Below are 19,649 nucleotides of genomic sequence, written 5' to 3'. Positions count from 1 at the left end.
GTCTTACAGAAACAAAATCAGCAATTTTGCAAACAACTTGTTCAAACGTTTAAAATTGTTGACTGTAACTTCTAAAGCTACTAATAACAGGAAATAATTAATCTTGCCTGTTTTTTTAGGGAATCATTCTCATCCATCACAGACTTAAATGATGACTTCAGTTTACTATTTTCCTCAGCCACTCCTCTCAAGGTTTCTTTCATTCGGTTCATTTCGGTATCAGGTTGCTATAGAAATATCAAATGTTAAAGCATGATTAACAAGAGCGTATTTTAGAAATATCAAATGTTAAAGCATGATTAACAAGAGCGTATTTTAGAAATAATTCTCAACTAAGTTCCATTTTACTGTTAAAATAATAGGACAAACTTCCAAAGATCAAATTTGTAATTCTGCATGGTCCAATCTGCACATACAACCAGTAGTGAAGAAAGCAACATCCACACCACGTAGTAAGAAGAAATAGAAAGAAAATGGGAGCCACGGCGTACAGCCTATGGATCTTATTTTTTTCCAGAAAATACCTAGATCTTCTCAATTGTACATTCCTCAGTTAAGTCACATGTGGGAAAGAACTGTGAATGAAAACAAATGTCAAAGCTTTTGTTTACACTTAGCTTTTCTTCTTAGCATCCATTTTAACCACAAACATGCCCAATTCTCTCTTTCTTGAATCTTTCAAATATTCTAACCATTCACTGCTGATAGTTAAGACGCTTTAGTTCACCTGTACTTAAACACCTGTCCTGCAATGTCCAGGAATGTATCCAATACTTGTTACATTTCATTGAATTGGAAAAAAAAAACCCTTGTGAAACTCAACATAGTTATCTTTTAATATAATATTTTATATTATAATAATATAATTTAATACCAGGACATACCATTAAATTATAAGCAAAAACAGACAAAAAAACAGCAACAAAGGAAAACTGAAATGACAATTACTTGTAACAGTCAAAAACCTGTACGTCTTGAAAAAGAAACCAAGGAATGTGTCTTTTCTCCCCCTCACTGGAAATTTGTAATATAATTAAATATATGCCAGCAGATTCTGAAAAAAAAACACAACACTGAGGCTTTGAAGCTGAGTATAAAACAAATGTTTTCAGAAAATAACGTTCCTTTTCTCAGAAACTGTGAGAAACTTCTATGTGAAAATAGCGCTTTGTTCAGAAGTGCTGTCTTTTGCACTAACAATTCAGCCATCCACTACATTTTCTTAAGCCTCGCTCTCAGACTGTTATCATGCTGCAAAAAGGACTTTAGTGGTAAATATAGAAACGATCTCATCGACAAACAAAAATGCTACAGATAGGCTCCAAGCGGAGTGCTCAACTACTTCCATTGAAAAGGCCGAACCTTTAGAGTTAACCAAGCCTAGGAAAGGCTTGCTCAGCTTGGGATGGAGCAGGAGCAAGGTGGCTTGAAACTGACCATAAACTTTCAAAACAGTCAGGGACAGCAGAATTACAAGTGAAAGGTTTTGCGAGAAAAAATTTGAATTAAGATTCTCAATTTCTCCAAACTACGTTACACAATGCTTTATAAGGCTTGCATATTCGGGGTTTGACAATAATTTCACAGTGCTTCAGGGATTTGGCAATAATTTCACAGGCCACTGGGTTGCTGTAGGTGGTGCCAGGATGTCTAAACCATCCAATTCCATTATTAAATCGGGTACCATCCATATCATAATCAACTGTATCACTTCATTCCTGCCAAATGTTTGTCTAGTCTGTTCTGAAGACCTGCAAATACTGGAAGCACCAGTCTTACTGATCTCTCTGACCCAGTGGTTGACTGCTTTTGTTTTAATCTAGTTTTTCCTCATACTTACCCTGCCACTACTTCTATCACAGACATGGAAAAAAAAAAGATTAGTTTCTTTCTCTTTGTGGCAGCCTTTTATGTAGCCAAAGATTGGCATGTTCACGTGTCCCTGCATTTGTTCATCACCCTGTACGTGTACACATGATATTTCTGTTCAAATGCAATACTGCACACTCTTGCCTCTGAAGCATTGCGCTTTTCTCAGACCTACTACCTCTTCAATTTGTCAAGATCAATTTTAATCCTAACCTTCTTTTTCAGCATGCTTGAAATTCTCCCTCGCTTGCTATTCGCTTCAAGTTTAACAAGCGTGCTCTTTCTCACCATCACACTTCTCACTGAAAACACCCAATACTGGACCCAAAAGAGACTATTCCAGAATCTACTATGTACATTCCTTCAGCTGTGAAACACTGTCTCACTACACCTTACCACCAACCTTATTTCAGCTGTCATACTTTTCTAATATGATTATGAAAACGCCACGTAAAACTGTACCAGAAACAATACAGCAAAGTCTAGACATACATATAACTAGTACTCCTCTACTAGCCATGCCTGTTACCTTGTCCTAATGGAAATCACACTGATTTGACAATTTAGGATTAACACAAGCTCGTTGCCATTTACTGCAGTGTTTTTGGCATGGCACTTCGCATGGTTTGTTCATAGCTTGCCAGGACATATATTTATTTATTTAGCTGAGAACCAACATTAAGTTGATGGCTGTGTAACTCTTTCCCATTTGAAAAGAACGGCATCAGATTTTTCTAGTTGACTCCACTTGACCTCCACAAGTTTTTACAGATAACCACTAACTGCTCCTGGCTTTTCAACACTTCTCTAACCTGTGTGACACTTTTAAAGCCACTTGTGTTTTTTCTAAAGACATCTTTAAAATCACTTTTATGGATTTGAACCATCTATCTTAACACATTCCTTCCCTATTGAAAGTTGAGGTCCTGCTCCCCTGACACCTTTCTCCCTTTTTTTCCTGTATCTACATACTCCCTCAATGGCTTGTGCATCCTCCCTCAATGGCTTAATGATCTGTGCATGTGGAAATCCTCATTTTGATACATGTGATACACTCCTTTGCTTTATTTCATACAATCTACTTATGCTAAATTTTAACTGTGTAAGTAGCACCGTTAGAAGAATAAAGACTTCATGACATTGTCATTCTGTCCCTCTACTACAACTGTACAGAAAAACTCTGTGAAAGGTATCCAGAGGTTCCTGAAGACAGGCTGCACAAACAGCTCTTTAAAACCTTCACAGGTCTTCTTGTATCTACCTTCAGACAACTGTTCTTCTCTTCACTCAGAATTATAACTACTGATGCTGCTCATATATCACTTGCGACTAAAGTACGCTAAAACCTACGTACACAGAGAAATATGTTGGCTATATAGAGACAGTACAGTTTTAAGGCATCTGATATAGATCAAGTAGAATGGCGTGAATATCTCTCTTTCTCATTTCAGTTTAGCCTCTAGCGGGAGAAAGTCATTACCAGTCGGGAAATGTTGGCAGAGTGCTAGCAGAGGACTTGCTACTGACTGGAATAACATGGAGACAGAAAGTATTTCATTAAGTGATGCAAGAAGGTATTTTAAGGAAAACAAGGTGATCCTTTTGGAACTATATATGAACACTGCATTTATTCTTTCCCACATTAAAGACCATTTCCCCAAAGTATAACAGCAGTACAATCATCTCTGGCTTATCAAATTAAAATTTGTTATCTGACTTCTCTAACTACATTTCAGCTGGTTTTATTCATAAAGGACAGTGTTGTAATGTAGCAGTAACCAGAATAAGTTTAAGATTTGCTCTGACACAGCAGAAGAAAACAGTTACAGTGCAGGCAGAATATAATATTAATTCATAGTTGAGAGATAACATGAGAGGAAGAAGAAAACAGCTAAATAAGCAAAAAACATGTACATACACAATATAAAATTCAAAAGACATTTTTAGCAACATACTCTATTCTTTCAGTTGACTATCTGTGTCTCCCAATATAGTGTCTACCTATTCCTACTGTAATTAACTCACTAAAAAAATCAATAAAAATTATTTTATTTTTCTAATTTCTAGCATTTTCTAATTTCTAGCAGATACATAACGTTCTACTGCCTAAAGTCTTTCAAACAGATCTTTCACCTTGCCCAGTCCTTACCTTATCACTTTCTGATGCTCCTGTCTCATTTTTCTCCTTACGACGTTTACGTGAGCGCAACCCTTCTCCCGAATCATTGGACTTCTGTGTCATTACCAATGCATGCTTCTGCTACAATAAAACGTAACAATGAATTATATTTCACTTGTTAACTATAAAGGAAGAAGGTACCTGGAAGAAGAAACCTTACCTGTAAATCATTTAACTGAGCTTGCATGCTTCTTGCTCGATCATCTAACTTCTTGTTCTGTTCGTTCGCGTCACTTAACTGAAAGAATCAAAAACCATTCAAATAGCTGTAGATTCAAAACTCACTTTTTGACTTAACCATCACATTGAAATCATTTGATGTGATTGCTAAATGATTAAAAATTCAATTTTTTTCTTCTCAGCACGGACAGTGATAGAAACAAAATCACTGTCCACTTCCTCAACAAATCACGGGATGGCCGAGGTGGGAAGGGACCTCTGGAGACCATCTGGTCCAACCATCTTGTTTAAACAGGGCCACCCAGAGCAGGCTGCCCAGGACCACGTCCAGGCAGCTTGTGAAGATCTTCAAGGACGGGGACTCCTCAACCTCTCCAGGCAACCTCTGCCTGGATAAATAAAATAGTCGTGGCTCTTTGTTGACTTGCGGCCCAACCTTTCCGCTTACAGGGGAAGAATAAGCACAATACCTCTTTAGGGATATAGGCACTACGTATTTGATTACTTCTCATTAAGAAATGACACAAAAAATGGAGTGCATGTTTCAAGAACGGTCTAATGGCCTTGGAAATAAAGAGGGTGAAAGTTTTCTTCTCGCAAGAATGACACTGTCACTGACCATGCTCTGTGAGAAAAGAATACGAGGCAAACTATAACCTCCATTTAAATATAAGTAACGTACTCTATGGATACAACAAACATCCCGATCATCATGCAAGTCCTCTGTGAATACTTCAGTTTGCACAAAAGAGAAGGACAAAGATTTTACTGAGACTAGGAAGCAGATGATTTTCATCAGACTCAAGAGCATCAGAACTGCAATTCACTGAAGAAGCAATGGTCAAAAGAGTTTACGTAGCAATTTGCCTGTCAGCATTTAGGTCAGATTTAAGTCAAGTGAGAAGAAAACTTTAACTCTGTATTATTGTGAACCACTGTCTCAGCGTGTCCTTAAGAACAGAGAAAATATTCCTTTAATTAACACTTTCAAAAATAACTGAAGATACTGAGTAATCATGGAATTAGAAATACACATACTACTTTTTATTTAATAGAATCAGCAGAGCAATTCAGCACAGGGTGGCTTCCATTATAAAATACTTTCTCTCTATCCAATCTCAGTTTGCTTCAAAGGATATGGTTAGTCTTTCCTAAAATCACCTGTTGCTACAGGGTCAGAGGACTAACTCTAATTTCTTTAATACTGGAAAAGATCTGAGAGACTAAATTTCACGTGCTAGAAAATGAAGCAGAAAGTAATTACAACCATTCACACAATTCTTGTCTTACAGAAACAAAATCAGCAATTTTGCAAACAACTTGTTCAAACGTTTAAAATTGTTGACTGTAACTTCTAAAGCTACTAATAACAGGAAATAATTAATCTTGCCTGTTTTTTTAGGGAATCATTCTCATCCATCACAGACTTAAATGATGACTTCAGTTTACTATTTTCCTCAGCCACTCCTCTCAAGGTTTCTTTCATTCGGTTCATTTCTGTCATATATAGCTATAGAAATATCAAATGTTAAAGCATGATTAACAAGAGCGTATTTTAGAAATAATTCTCAACTAAGTTCCATTTTACTGTTAAAATAATAGGACAAACTTCCAAAGATCAAATTTGTAATTCTGCATGGTCCAATCTGCACATACAACCAGTAGTGAAGAAAGCAACATCCACACCACGTATTAAGAAGAAATAGAAAGAAAACGGGAGCCATGGTGTACAGCCTATGGATCTTATTTTTTTCCAGAAAATACCTAGATCTTCTCAATTGTACATTCCTCAGTTAAGTCACATGTGGGAAAGAACTGTGAATGAAAACAAGTGTCAAAGCTTTTGTTTACACTTAGCTTTTCTTCTTAGCATCCATTTTAACCACAAACATGCCCAATTCTCTCTTTCTTGAATCTTTCAAATATTCTAACCATTCACTGCTGATAGTTAAGACGCTTTAGTTCACCTGTACTTAAACACCTTTCCTGCAATGTCCAGGAATGTATCCAATACTTGTTACATTTCATTGAATTGGAAAAAAAAAAAAAACCTTGTGAAACTCAACATAGTTATCTTTTAATATAATATTTTATAACATAATTTAATAATATAATTTAATACCAGGACATACCATTAAATTATAAGCAAAAACAGACAAAAAACAGCAACAAAGGAAAACTGAAATGACAATTACTTGTAACAGTCAAAAACCTGTGCGTCTTGAAAAAGAAACCAAGGAATGTGTCTTTTCTCCCCCTCACTGGAAATTTGTAATATAATTAAATATATGCCAGCAGATTCTGAAAAAAAAACAACACTGAGGCTTTGAAGCTGAGTATAAAACAAATGTTTTCAGAAAATAACGTTCCTTTTCTCAGAAACTGTGAGAATCTTCTATGTGAAAATAGCGCCTTGTTCAGAAGTGCTGTCTTTTGCACTAACAATTCAGCCATCCACTACATTTTCTTAAGCCTTGCTCTCAGACTGTTATCATGCTGCAAAAAGGACTTTAGTGGTAAATATAGAAACGATCTCATCGACAAACAAAAATGCTACAGATAGGCTCCAAGCGGACTGCTCAACTACTTCCATTGAAAAGGCCGAACCTTTAGAGTTAACCAAGCCTAGGAAAGGCTTGCTCAGCTTGGGATGGAGCAGGAGCAAGGTGACTTGAAACTGACCATAAACTTTCAAAACAGTCAGGGACAGCAGAATTACAAGTGAAAGGTTTTGCGAGAAAAAATTTGAATTAAGATTCTCAATTTCTCCAAACAACATTACACAATGCTTTATAAGGCTTGCATAACTATAACGGAAGAAGGTACCTGTAAGGAGAAACCTTACCTTTAAATTATCTAACTGCGCTTGCATGCTTCTTGCTCCACCATCTAACTTCTTGTTCTGTTCGTTCGCGTCACTTAACTGAAAGAATCAAAAACCATTCAAATAGCTGTAGATTCAAAACTCACTTTTTGACTTAACCATCACATTGAAATCATTTGATGTGATTGCTAAAAGTTCAATTTTTTTCTTCTCAGCATGGACAGTGATAGAAACAAAATCACTGTCCACTTCCTCAACAAATCACGGGACGGCCGAGGTGGGAAGGGACCTCTGGAGACCATCTGGTCCAACCATCTTGTTTAAACGGGGCCACCCAGAGCAGGCTGCCCAGGACCACGTCCAGGCAGCTTGTGAAGATCTTCAAGGACGGGGACTCCTCAACCTCTCCAGGCAATCTCTGCCTGGATAAATAAAATAGTCGTGGCTCTTTGTTGACTTGCGGCCCAACCTTTCCGCTTACAGGGGAAGAATAAGCACAATACCTCTTTAGGGATATAGGCACTACGTATTTGATTACTTCTCATAAAGAAATGACACAAAAAATGGAGTGCATGTTTCAAGAATGGTCTAATGGCCTTGGAAATAGAGAGGGTGAAAGTTTTCTTCTCGCAAGAATGACACTGTTACTGACCATGTTCTGTGAGAAAAGAATACGAGGCAAACTATAACCTCCATTTAAATATAAGTAACGTACTCTATGGATACAACAAACATCCCGATCATCATGTAAGTCCTCTGTGAATACTTCAGTTTGCACAAAAGAGAAGGACAAAGATTTTACTGAGACTAGGAAGCAGATGATTTTCATCAGACTCAAGAGCATCAGAACTGCAATTCACTGAAGGAGCAATGGTCAAAAGAGTTTACGTAGCAATTTGCCTGTCAGCATTTAGGTCAGATTTAAGTCAAGTGAGAAGAAAACTTTAACTCTGTATTATTGTGAACCACTGTCTCAGCGTGTCTTTAAGAACAGAGAAAATATTCCTTTAATTAACACTTTCAAAAATAACTGAAGATACTGAGTAATCATGGAATTAGACATACACACGCTACTTTTTATTTAATAGAATCAGCAGAGCAATTCAGCACAGGGTGGCTTCCATTATAAAATACTTTCTCTCTATCCAATCTCAGTTTGCTTCAGAGGATATGGTTAGTCTTTCCTAAAATCACCTGTTGCTACAGGGTCAGAGGACTAACTCTAATTTCTTTAATACTGGAAAAGATCTGAGAGACTAAATTTCACGTGCTAGAAAATGAAGCAGAAAGTAATTACAACCATTCACACAATTCTTGTCTTACAGAAACAAAATCAGCAATTTTGCAAACAACTTGTTCAAACGTTTAAAATTGTTGACTGTAACTTCTAAAGCTACTAATAACAGGAAATAATTAATCTTGCCTGTTTTTTTAGGGAATCATTCTCCACCATCACAAAGGTAAATGATGACTTCAGTCTACTATTTTCCTGAGCCACTCCTCTCAAGGCGTCTCTCATTCGGTTCATTTCTGTCCTATAAAGCTATAGAAATATCAAATGTTAAAGCATGATTAACAAGAGTGTATTTTAGAAATAATTCTCAGCTAAGTTCCATTTTACTGTTAAAATAATAGGACAAACTTCCAAAGATCAAATTTGTAATTCTGCATGGTCCAATCTGCACATACAACCAGTAGTGAAGAAAGCAACATCCACACCACGTATTAAGAAGAAATAGAAAGAAAATGGGAGCCACGGCGTACAGCCTATGGATCTTATTTTTTTCCAGAAAATACCTAGATCTTCTCAATTGTACATTCCTCAGTTAAGTCACATGTGGGAAAGAACTGTGAATGAAAACAAATGTCAAAGCTTTTGTTTACACTTAGCTTTTCTTCTTAGCATCCATTTTAACCACAAACATGCCCAATTCTCTCTTTCTTGAATCTTTCAAATATTCTAACCATTCACTGCTGATAGTTAAGACGCTTTAGTTCACCTGTACTTAAACACCTGTCCTGCAATGTCCAGGAATGTATCCAATACTTGTTACATTTCATTGAATTGGAAAAAAAAAAACCTTGTGAAACTCAACATAGTTATCTTTTAATATAATATTTTATAACATAATTTAATAATATAATTTAATACCAGGACATACCATTAAATTATAAGCAAAAACAGACAAAAAACAGCAACAAAGGAAAACTGAAATGACAATTACTTGTAACAGTCAAAAACCTGTGCGTCTTGAAAAAGAAACCAAGGAATGTGTCTTTTCTCCCCCTCACTGGAAATTTGTAATATAATTAAATATATGCCAGCAGATTCTGAAAAAAAAACAACACTGAGGCTTTGAAGCTGAGTATAAAACAAATGTTTTCAGAAAATAACGTTCCTTTTCTCAGAAACTGTGAGAAACTTCTATGTGAAAATAGCGCTTTGTTCAGAAGTGCTGTCTTTTGCACTAACAATTCAGCCATCCACTACATTTTCTTAAGCCTCGCTCTCAGACTGTTATCATGCTGCAAAAAGGACTTTAGTGGTAAATATAGAAACGATCTCATCGACAAACAAAAATGCTACAGATAGGCTCCAAGCGGACTGCTCAACTACTTCCATTATAAAGGCCGAACCTTTAGAGTTAACCAAGCCTAGGAAAGGCTTGCTCAGCTTGGGATGGAGCAGGAGCAAGGTGGCTTGAAACTGACCATAAACTTTCAAAACAGTCAGGGACAGCAGAATTACAAGTGAAAGGTTTTGCGAGAAAAAATTTGAATTAAGATTCTCAATTTCTCCAAACTACGTTACACAATGCTTTATAAGGCTTGCATATTCGGGGTTTGACAATAATTTCACAGTGCTTCAGGGATTTGGCAATAATTTCACAGGCCACTGGGTTGCTGTAGGTGGTGCCAGGATGTCTAAACCTTCCAATTCCATTATTAAATCGGGTACCATCCATATCATAATCAACTGTATCACTTCATTCCTCCTCATTCCACCTCATTCACAATCCTTACCTTAGCACTTTTTGATATTGCTGTCTGTTTTTCCTCGTTACGACGTTTACGTTGGGACACCACTCCTCCTGAATCATTGGACATCTGTGCCATTACCAATGCATGCTTCTGCTACAATAAAATGTAACAATGAATTATATTTCACTTGTTAACTATAAAGGAAGAAGGTACCTGGAAGAAGAAACCTTACCTGTAAATCATTTAACTGAGCTTGCATGCTTCTTGCATGATCTTCTAACTTCTTGTTGTATTCGTACATGCCTCTTAACTGAAAGAATCAAAAACCATTCAAATAGCTGTAGATTCAAAACTCACTTTTTGACTTAACCATCACATTGAAATCATTTGATGTGATTGCTAAATGATTAAAAGTTCAATTTTTTTCTTCTCAGCACGGACAGTGATAGAAACAAAATCACTGTCCACTTCCTCAACAAATCACGGGATGGCCGAGGTGGGAAGGGACCTCTGGAGACCATCTGGTCCAACCATCTTGTTTAAACGGGGCCACCCAGAGCAGGCTGCCCAGGACCACGTCCAGGCAGCTTGTGAAGATCTTCAAGGACGGGGACTCCTCAACCTCTCCAGGCAACCTCTGCCTGGATAAATAAAATAGTCGTGGCTCTTTGTTGACTTGCGGCCCAACCTTTCCGCTTACAGGGGAAGAATAAGCACAATACCTCTTTAGGGATATAGGCACTACGTATTTGATTACTTCTCATTAAGAAATGACACAAAAATGGAGTGCATGTTTCAAGAATGGTCTAATGGCCTTGGAAATAGAGAGGGTGAAAGTTTTCTTCTCGCAAGAATGACACTGTCACTGACCATGCTCTGTGAGAAAAGAATACGAGGCAAACTATAACCTCCATTTAAATATAAGTAACGTACTCTATGGATACAACAAACATCCCGATCATCATGTAAGTCCTCTGTGAATACTTCAGTTTGCACAAAAGAGGAGGACAAAGATTTTACTGAGACTAGGAAGCAGATGATTTTCATCAGACTCAAGAGCATCAGAACTACAATTCACTGAAGGAGCAATGGTCAAAAGAGTTTACGTAGCAATTTGCCTGTCAGCATTTAGGTCAGATTTAAGTCAAGTGAGAAGAAAACTTTAACTCTGTATTATTGTGAACCACTGTCTCAGCGTGTCTTTAAGAACAGAGAAAATATTCCTTTAATTAACACTTTCAAAAATAACTGAAGATACTGAGTAATCATGGAATTAGACATACACACGCTACTTTTTATTTAATAGAATCAGCAGAGCAATTCAGCACAGGGTGGCTTCCATTATAAAATACTTTCTCTCTATCCAATCTCAGTTTGCTTCAAAGGATATGGTTAGTCTTTCCTAAAATCACCTGTTGCTACAGGGTCAGAGGACTAACTCTAATTTCTTTAATACTGGAAAAGATCTGAGAGACTAAATTTCACGTGCTAGAAAATGAAGCAGAAAGTAATTACAACCATTCACACAATTCTTGTCTTACAGAAACAAAATCAGCAATTTTGCAAACAACTTGTTCAAACGTTTAAAATTGTTGACTGTAACTTCTAAAGCTACTAATAACAGGAAATAATTAATCTTGCCTGATTTTTTAGGAAATCATTCTCCACCATCACACAGGTAAATGATGACTTCAGTCTACTATTTTCCTGAGCCACTCCTCTCAAGGCGTCTCTCATTCGGTTCATTTCTGTCCTATAAAGCTATAGAAATATCAAATGTTAAAGCATGATTAACAAGAGCGTATTTTAGAAATAATTCTCAGCTAAGTTCCATTTTACTGTTAAAATAATAGGACAAACTTCCAATGATCAAATTTGTAATTCTGCATGGTCCAATCTGCACATACAACCAGTAGTGAAGAAAGCAACATCCACACCACGTATTAAGAAGAAATAGAAAGAAAACGGGAGCCACGGCGTACAGCCTATGGATCTTATTTTTTTCCAGAAAATACCTAGATCTTCTCAATTGTACATTCCCCAGTTAAGTCACATGTGGGAAAGAACTGTGAATGAAAACAAATGTCAAAGCTTTTGTTTACACTTAGCTTTTCTTCTTAGCATCCATTTTAACCACAAACATGCCCAATTCTCTCTTTCTTGAATCTTTCAAATATTCTAACCATTCACTGCTGATAGTTAAGACGCTTTAGTTCACCTGTACTTAAACACCTGTCCTGCAATGTCCAGGAATGTATCCAATACTTGTTACATTTCATTGAATTGGAAAAAAAAAACCCTTGTGAAACTCAACATAGTTATCTTTTAATATAATATTTTATATTATAATAATATAATTTAATACCAGGACATACCATTAAATTATAAGCAAAAACAGACAAAAAACAGCAACAAAGGAAAACTGAAATGACAATTACTTGTAACAGTCAAAAACCTGTACGTCTTGAAAAAGAAACCAAGGAATGTGTCTTTTCTCCCCCTCACTGGGAATTTATAATATAATTAAATATATGCCAGCAGATTCTGAAAAAAAGCAACACTGAGGCTTTGAAGCTGAGTATAAAACAAATGTTTTCAGAAAATAACGTTCCTTTTCTCAGAAACTGTGAGAAACTTCTATGTGAAAATAGCGCTTTGTTCAGAAGTGCTGTCTTTTGCACTAACAATTCAGCCATCCACTACATTTTCTTAAGCCTCGCTCTCAGACTGTTATCATGCTGCAAAAAGGACTTTAGTGGTAAATATAGAAACGATCTCATCGACAAACAAAAATGCTACAGATAGGCTCCAAGCGGACTGCTCAACTACTTCCATTATAAAGGCCGAACCTTTAGAGTTAACCAAGCCTAGGAAAGGCTTGCTCAGCTTGGGATGGAGCAGGAGCAAGGTGGCTTGAAACTGACCATAAACTTTCAAAACAGTCAGGGACAGCAGAATTACAAGTGAAAGGTTTTGCGAGAAAAAATTTGAATTAAGATTCTCAATTTCTCCAAACTACGTTACACAATGCTTTATAAGGCTTGCATATTCGGGGTTTGACAATAATTTCACAGTGCTTCAGGGATTTGGCAATAATTTCACAGGCCACTGGGTTGCTGTAGGTGGTGCCAGGATGTCTAAACCATCCAATTCCATTATTAAATCGGGTACCATCCATATCATAATCAACTGTATCACTTCATTCCTGCCAAATGTTTGTCTAGTCTGTTCTGAAGACCTGCAAATACTGGAAGCACCAGTCTTACTGATCTCTCTGACCCAGTGGTTGACTGCTTTTGTTTTAATCTAGTTTTTCCTCATACTTACCCTGCCACTACTTCTATCACAGACATGGAAAAAAAAAAGATTAGTTTCTTTCTCTTTGTGGCAGCCTTTTATGTAGCCAAAGATTGGCATGTTCACGTGTCCCTGCATTTGTTCATCACCCTGTACGTGTACACATGATATTTCTGTTCAAATGCAATACTGCACACTCTTGCCTCTGAAGCATTGCGCTTTTCTCAGACCTACTACCTCTTCAATTTGTCAAGATCAATTTTAATCCTAACCTTCTTTTTCAGCATGCTTGAAATTCTCCCTCGCTTGCTATTCGCTTCAAGTTTAACAAGCGTGCTCTTTCTCACCATCACACTTCTCATTGAAAACACCCAATACTGGACCCAAAAGAGACTATTCCAGAATCTACTATGTACATTCCTTCAGCTGTGAAACACTGTCTCACTACACCTTACCACCAACCTTACTTCAGCTGTCATACTTTTCTAATATGATTATGAAAACGCCACGTAAAACTGTACCAGAAACAATACAGCAAAGTCTAGACATACATATAACTAGTACTCCTCTACTAGCCATGCCTGTTACCTTGTCCTAATGGAAATCACACTGATTTGACAATTTAGGATTAACACAAGCTCGTTGCCATTTACTGCAGTGTTTTTGGCATGGCACTTCGCATGGTTTGTTCATAGCTTGCCAGGACATATATTTATTTATTTAGCTGAGAACCAACATTAAGTTGATGGCTGTGTAACTCTTTCCCATTTGAAAAGAACGGCATCAGATTTTTCTAGTTGACTCCACTTGACCTCCACAAGTTTTTACAGATAACCACTAACTGCTCCTGGCTTTTCAACACTTCTCTAACCTGTGTGACACTTTTAAAGCCACTTGTGTTTTTTCTAAAGACATCTTTAAAATCACTTTTATGGATTTGAACCATCTATCTTAACACATTCCTTCCCTATTGAAAGTTGAGGTCCTGCTCCCCTGACACCTTTCTCCCTTTTTTTCCTGTATCTACATACTCCCTCAATGGCTTGTGCATCCTCCCTCAATGGCTTAATGATCTGTGCATGTGGAAATCCTCATTTTGATACATGTGATACACTCCTTTGCTTTATTTCATACAATCTACTTATGCTAAATTTTAACTGTGTAAGTAGCACCGTTAGAAGAATAAAGACTTCATGACATTGTCATTCTGTCCCTCTACTACAACTGTACAGAAAAACTCTGTGAAAGGTATCCAGAGGTTCCTGAAGACAGGCTGCACAAACAGCTCTTTAAAACCTTCACAGGTCTTCTTGTATCTACCTTCAGACAACTGTTCTTCTCTTCACTCAGAATTATAACTACTGATGCTGCTCATATATCACTTGCGACTAAAGTACGCTAAAACCTACGTACACAGAGAAATATGTTGGCTATATAGAGACAGTACAGTTTTAAGGCATCTGATATAGATCAAGTAGAATGGTGTGAATATCTCTCTTTCTCATTTCAGTTTAGCCTCTAGCGGGAGAAAGTCATTACCAGTCGGGAAATGTTGGCAGAGTGCTAGCAGAGGACTTGCTACTGACTGGAATAACATGGAGACAGAAAGTATTTCATTAAGTGATGCAAGAAGGTATTTTAAGGAAAACAAGGTGATCCTTTTGGAACTATATATGAACACTGCATTTATTCTTTCCCACATTAAAGACCATTTCCCCAAAGTATAACAGCAGTACAATCATCTCTGGCTTATAAAATTAAAATTTGTTATCTGACTTCTCTAACTACATTTCAGCTGGTTTTATTCATAAAAGACAGTGTTGTACTGTAGCAGTAACCAGAATAAGTTTAAGATTTGCTCTGACACAGCAGAAGAAAACAGTTACAGTGCAGGCAGAATATAATTTTAATTCATAGTTGAGAGATAACATGAGAGGAAGAAGAAAACAGCTAAATAAGCAAAAAACATATACATACACAATATAAAATTCAAAAGACATTTTTAGCAACATACTTTATTCTTTCAGTTGACTATCTGTGTCTCCCAATATAGTGTCTACCTATTCCTACTGTAATTAACTCACTAAAAAAAAATCAATAAAAATCATTTTATTTTTCTAATTTCTAGCATTTTCTAATTTCTAGCAGATACATAACGTTCTACTGCCTAAAGTCTTTCAAACAGATCTTTCACCTTGCCCAATTCTTACCTTAGCACTTTTTGATATTGCTGTCTCTTTTTCCTCGTTACCACGTTTACGTTGGTACACCACTCCTCCTGACACATTGGACATCTGTGCCATTACCAATGCATGCTTCTGCTACAATAAAATGTAACAATGAATTATATTTCACTTGTTAACTATAAAGGAAGAAGGTACCTGGAAGAAGAAACCTTACCTGTAAATCATTTAACTGAGCTTGCATGCTTCTTGCATGATCTTCTAACTTCTTGTTGTATTCATACATGCCACTTAACTGAAAGAATCAAAAACCATTCAAATAGCTGTAGATTCAAAACTCACTTTTTGACTTAACCATCACATTGAAATCATTTGATGTGATTGCTAAAAGTTCAATTTTTTTCTTCTCAGCATGGACAGTGATAGAAACAAAATCACTGTCCACTTCCTCAACAAATCACGGGATGGCCGAGGTGGGAAGGGACCTCTGGAGACCATCTGGTCCAACCATCTTGTTTAAACGGGGCCACCCAGAGCAGGCTGCCCAGGACCACGTCCAGGCAGCTTGTGAAGATCTTCAAGGACGGGGACTCCTCAACCTCTCCAGGCAACCTCTGCCTGGATAAATAAAATAGTCGTGGCTCTTTGTTGACTTGCGGCCCAACCTTTCCGCTTACAGGGGAAGAATAAGCACAATACCTCTTTAGGGATATAGGCACTACGTATTTGATTACTTCTCATAAAGAAATGACACAAAAAATGGAGTGCATGTTTCAAGAATGGTCTAATGGCCTTGGAAATAGAGAGGGTGAAAGTTTTCTTCTCGCAAGAATGACACTGTTACTGACCATGCTCTGTGAGAAAAGAATACGAGGCAAACTATAACCTCCATTTAAATATAAGTAACGTACTCTATGGATACAACAAACATCCCGATCATCATGTAAGTCCTCTGTGAATACTTCAGTTTGCACAAAAGAGAAGGACAAAGATTTTACTGAGACTAGGAAGCAGATGATTTTCATCAGACTCAAGAGCATCAGAACTGCAATTCACTGAAGGAGCAATGGTCAAAAGAGTTTACGTAGCAATTTGCCTGTCAGCATTTAGGTCAGATTTAAGTCAAGTGAGAAGAAAACTTTAACTCTGTATTATTGTGAACCACTGTCTCAGCGTGTCTTTAAGAACAGAGAAAATATTCCTTTAATTAACACTTTCAAAAATAACTGAAGATACTGAGTAATCATGGAATTAGAAATACACATACTACTTTTTATTTAATAGAATCAGCAGAGCAATTCAGCACAGGGTGGCTTTCATTATAAAATACTTTCTCTCTATCCAATCTCAGTTTGCTTCAGAGGATATGGTTAGTCTTTCCTAAAATCACCTGTTGCTACAGGGTCAGAGGACTAACTCTAATTTCTTTAATACTGGAAAAGATCTGAGAGACTAAATTTCACGTGCTAGAAAATGAAGCAGAAAGTAATTACAACCATTCACACAATTCTTGTCTTACAGAAACAAAATCAGCAATTTTGCAAACAACTTGTTCAAACGTTTAAAATTGTTGACTGTAACTTCTAAAGCTACTAATAACAGGAAATAATTAATCTTGCCTGTTTTTTTAGGGAATCATTCTCATCCATCATAGACTTAAATGATGACTTCAGTTTACTATTTTCCTCAGCCACTCCTCTCAAGGTTTCTTTCATTCGGTTCATTTCGGTATCAGGTTGCTATAGAAATATCAAATGTTAAAGCATGATTAACAAGAGCGTATTTTAGAAATAATTCTCAACTAAGTTCCATTTTCCTGTTAAAATAACAGGACAAACTTCCAAAGATCAAATTTGTAATTCTGCATGGTCCAATCTGCACATACAACCAGTAGTGAAGAAAGCAACATCCACACCACGTAGTAAGAAGAAATAGAAAGAAAATGGGAGCCACGGCGTACAGCCTATGGATCTTATTTTTTTTCCAGAAAATACCTAGATCTTCTCAATTGTACATTCCTCAGTTAAGTCACATGTGGGAAAGAACTGTGAATGAAAACAAATGTCAAAGCTTTTGTTTACACTTAGCTTTTCTTCTTAGCATCCATTTTAACCACAAACATGCCCAATTCTCTCTTTCTTGAATCTTTCAAATATTCTAACCATTCACTGATGATAGTTAAGACGCTTTAGTTCACCTGTACTTAAACATCTGTCCTGCAATGTCCAGGAATGTATCCAATACTTGTTACATTTCATTGAATTGGAAAAAAAAAACCCTTGTGAAACTCAACATAGTTATCTTTTAATATAATATTTTATAACATAATTTAATAATATAATTTAATACCAGGACATACCATTAAATTATAAGCAAAAACAGACAAAAAAACAGCAACAAAGGAAAACTGAAATGACAATTACTTGTAACAGTCAAAAACCTGTACGTCTTGAAAAAGAAACCAAGGAATGTGTCTTTTCTCCCCCTCACTGGAAATTTGTAATATAATTAAATATATGCCAGCAGATTCTGAAAAAAAAAACCAACACTGAGGCTTTGAAGCTGAGTATAAAACAAATGTTTTCAGAAAATAACGTTCCTTTTCTCAGAAACTGTGAGAATCTTCTATGTGAAAATAGCGCCTTGTTCAGAAGTGCTGTCTTTTGCACTAACAATTCAGCCATCCACTACATTTTCTTAAGCCTCGCTCTCAGACTGTTATCATGCTGCAAAAAGGACTTTAGTGGTAAATATAGAAACGATCTCATCAACAAACAAAAATGCTACAGGTAGGCTCCAAGCGGACAGCTCAACTACTTCCATTGAAAAGGCCGAACCTTTAGAGTTAACCAAGCCTAGGAAAGGCTTGCTCAGCTTGGGATGGAGCAGGAGCAAGGTGGCTTGAAACTGACCATAAACTTTCAAAACAGTCAGGGACAGCAGAATTACAAGTGAAAGGTTTTGCGAGAAAAAATTTGAGTTAAGATTCTCAATTTCTCCAAACTACGTTACACAATGCTTTATAAGGCTTGCATATTCGGGGTTTGACAATAATTTCACAGTGCTTCAGGGATTTGGCAATAATTTCACAGGCCACTGGGTTGCTGTAGGTGGTGCCAGGATGTCTAAACCATCCAATTCCATTATTAAATCGGGTACCATCCATATCATAATCAACTGTATCACTTCATTCCTGCCAAATGTTTGTCTAGTCTGTTCTGAAGACCTGCAAATACTGGAAGCACCAGTCTTACTGACCTCTCTGACCCAGTGGTTGACTGCTTTTGTTTTAATCTAGTTTTTCCTCATACTTACCCTGCCACTACTTCTATCACAGACATGGAAAAAAAAAAGATTACTTTCTTTCTCTTTGTGGCAGCCTTTTATGTAGCCAAAGATTGGCATGTTCACGTGTCCCTGCATTTGTTCATCACCCTGCATGTGTACAGATGATATTTCTGTTCAAATGCAATACTGCACACTCTTGCCTCTGAAGCATTGCGCTTTTCTCAGACCTACTACCTCTTCAATTTGTCAAGATCAATTTTAATCCTAACCTTCTTTTTCAGCATGCTTGAAATTCTCCCTCGCTTGCTATTCGCTTCAAGTTTAACAAGCGTGCTCTTTCTCACCATCACACTTCTCACTGAAAACACCCAATACTGGACCCAAAAGAGACTATTCCAGAATCTACTATGTACATTCCTTCAGCTGTGAAACACTGTCTCACTACACCTTACCACCAACCTTATTTCAGCTGTCATACTTTTCTAATATGATTATGAAAACGCCACGTAAAACTGTACCAGAAACAATACAGCAAAGTCTAGACATACATATAGCTAGTACTCCTCTACTAGCCATGCCTGTTACCTTGTCCTAATGGAAATCACACTGATTTGACAATTTAGGATTAACACAAGCTCGTTGCCATTTACTGCAGTGTTTTTGGCATGGCACTTCGCATGGTTTGTTCATAGCTTGCCAGGACATATATTTATTTATTTAGCTGAGAACCAACATTAAGTTGATGGCTGTGTAACTCTTTCCCATTTGAAAAGAACGGCATCAGATTTTTCTAGTTGACTCCACTTGACCTCCACAAGTTTTTACAGATAACCACTAACTGCTCCTG

General features: G+C 36.9%; 2 protein-coding genes across 2 annotated transcripts in view; one reads left to right on the top strand and one right to left on the bottom strand.

Annotated features, from left to right (window-relative positions):
- The window catches only part of LOC310892160 (tumor necrosis factor receptor superfamily member EDAR-like), a 461,331-nt gene that overhangs the window by 321,883 nt on the left and 119,799 nt on the right, over window positions 1-19,649 (top strand). The gene's annotated exons all lie outside the window — the stretch shown is intronic.
- LOC310902228 (ranBP2-like and GRIP domain-containing protein 3) overlaps window positions 3,312-19,649 on the bottom strand; it is a gene marked incomplete at its 3' end in the record, with an annotated part of 72,471 nt that continues 56,133 nt past the window's right edge. Inside the window, exons 34-39 of the mRNA XM_083843439.1 lie at window positions 17,134-17,253; window positions 15,542-15,652; window positions 10,077-10,187; window positions 8,476-8,595; window positions 4,019-4,129; window positions 3,312-3,395 (exon numbers count right to left, since the gene is read on the bottom strand). Of these exons, the coding sequence (XP_083699565.1) occupies window positions 3,312-3,395; window positions 4,019-4,129; window positions 8,476-8,595; window positions 10,077-10,187; window positions 15,542-15,652; window positions 17,134-17,253 (657 nt within the window). The remainder of the gene's footprint in view (window positions 3,396-4,018; window positions 4,130-8,475; window positions 8,596-10,076; window positions 10,188-15,541; window positions 15,653-17,133; window positions 17,254-19,649) is intronic.

The sequence above is a fragment of the Anser anser genome, assembly GCF_964211835.1.
Source record: "Anser anser genome assembly, chromosome: 1".
NCBI lineage: Eukaryota > Metazoa > Chordata > Aves > Anseriformes > Anatidae > Anser > Anser anser.
This window is presented reverse-complemented; position numbering and strand designations above follow the sequence as displayed.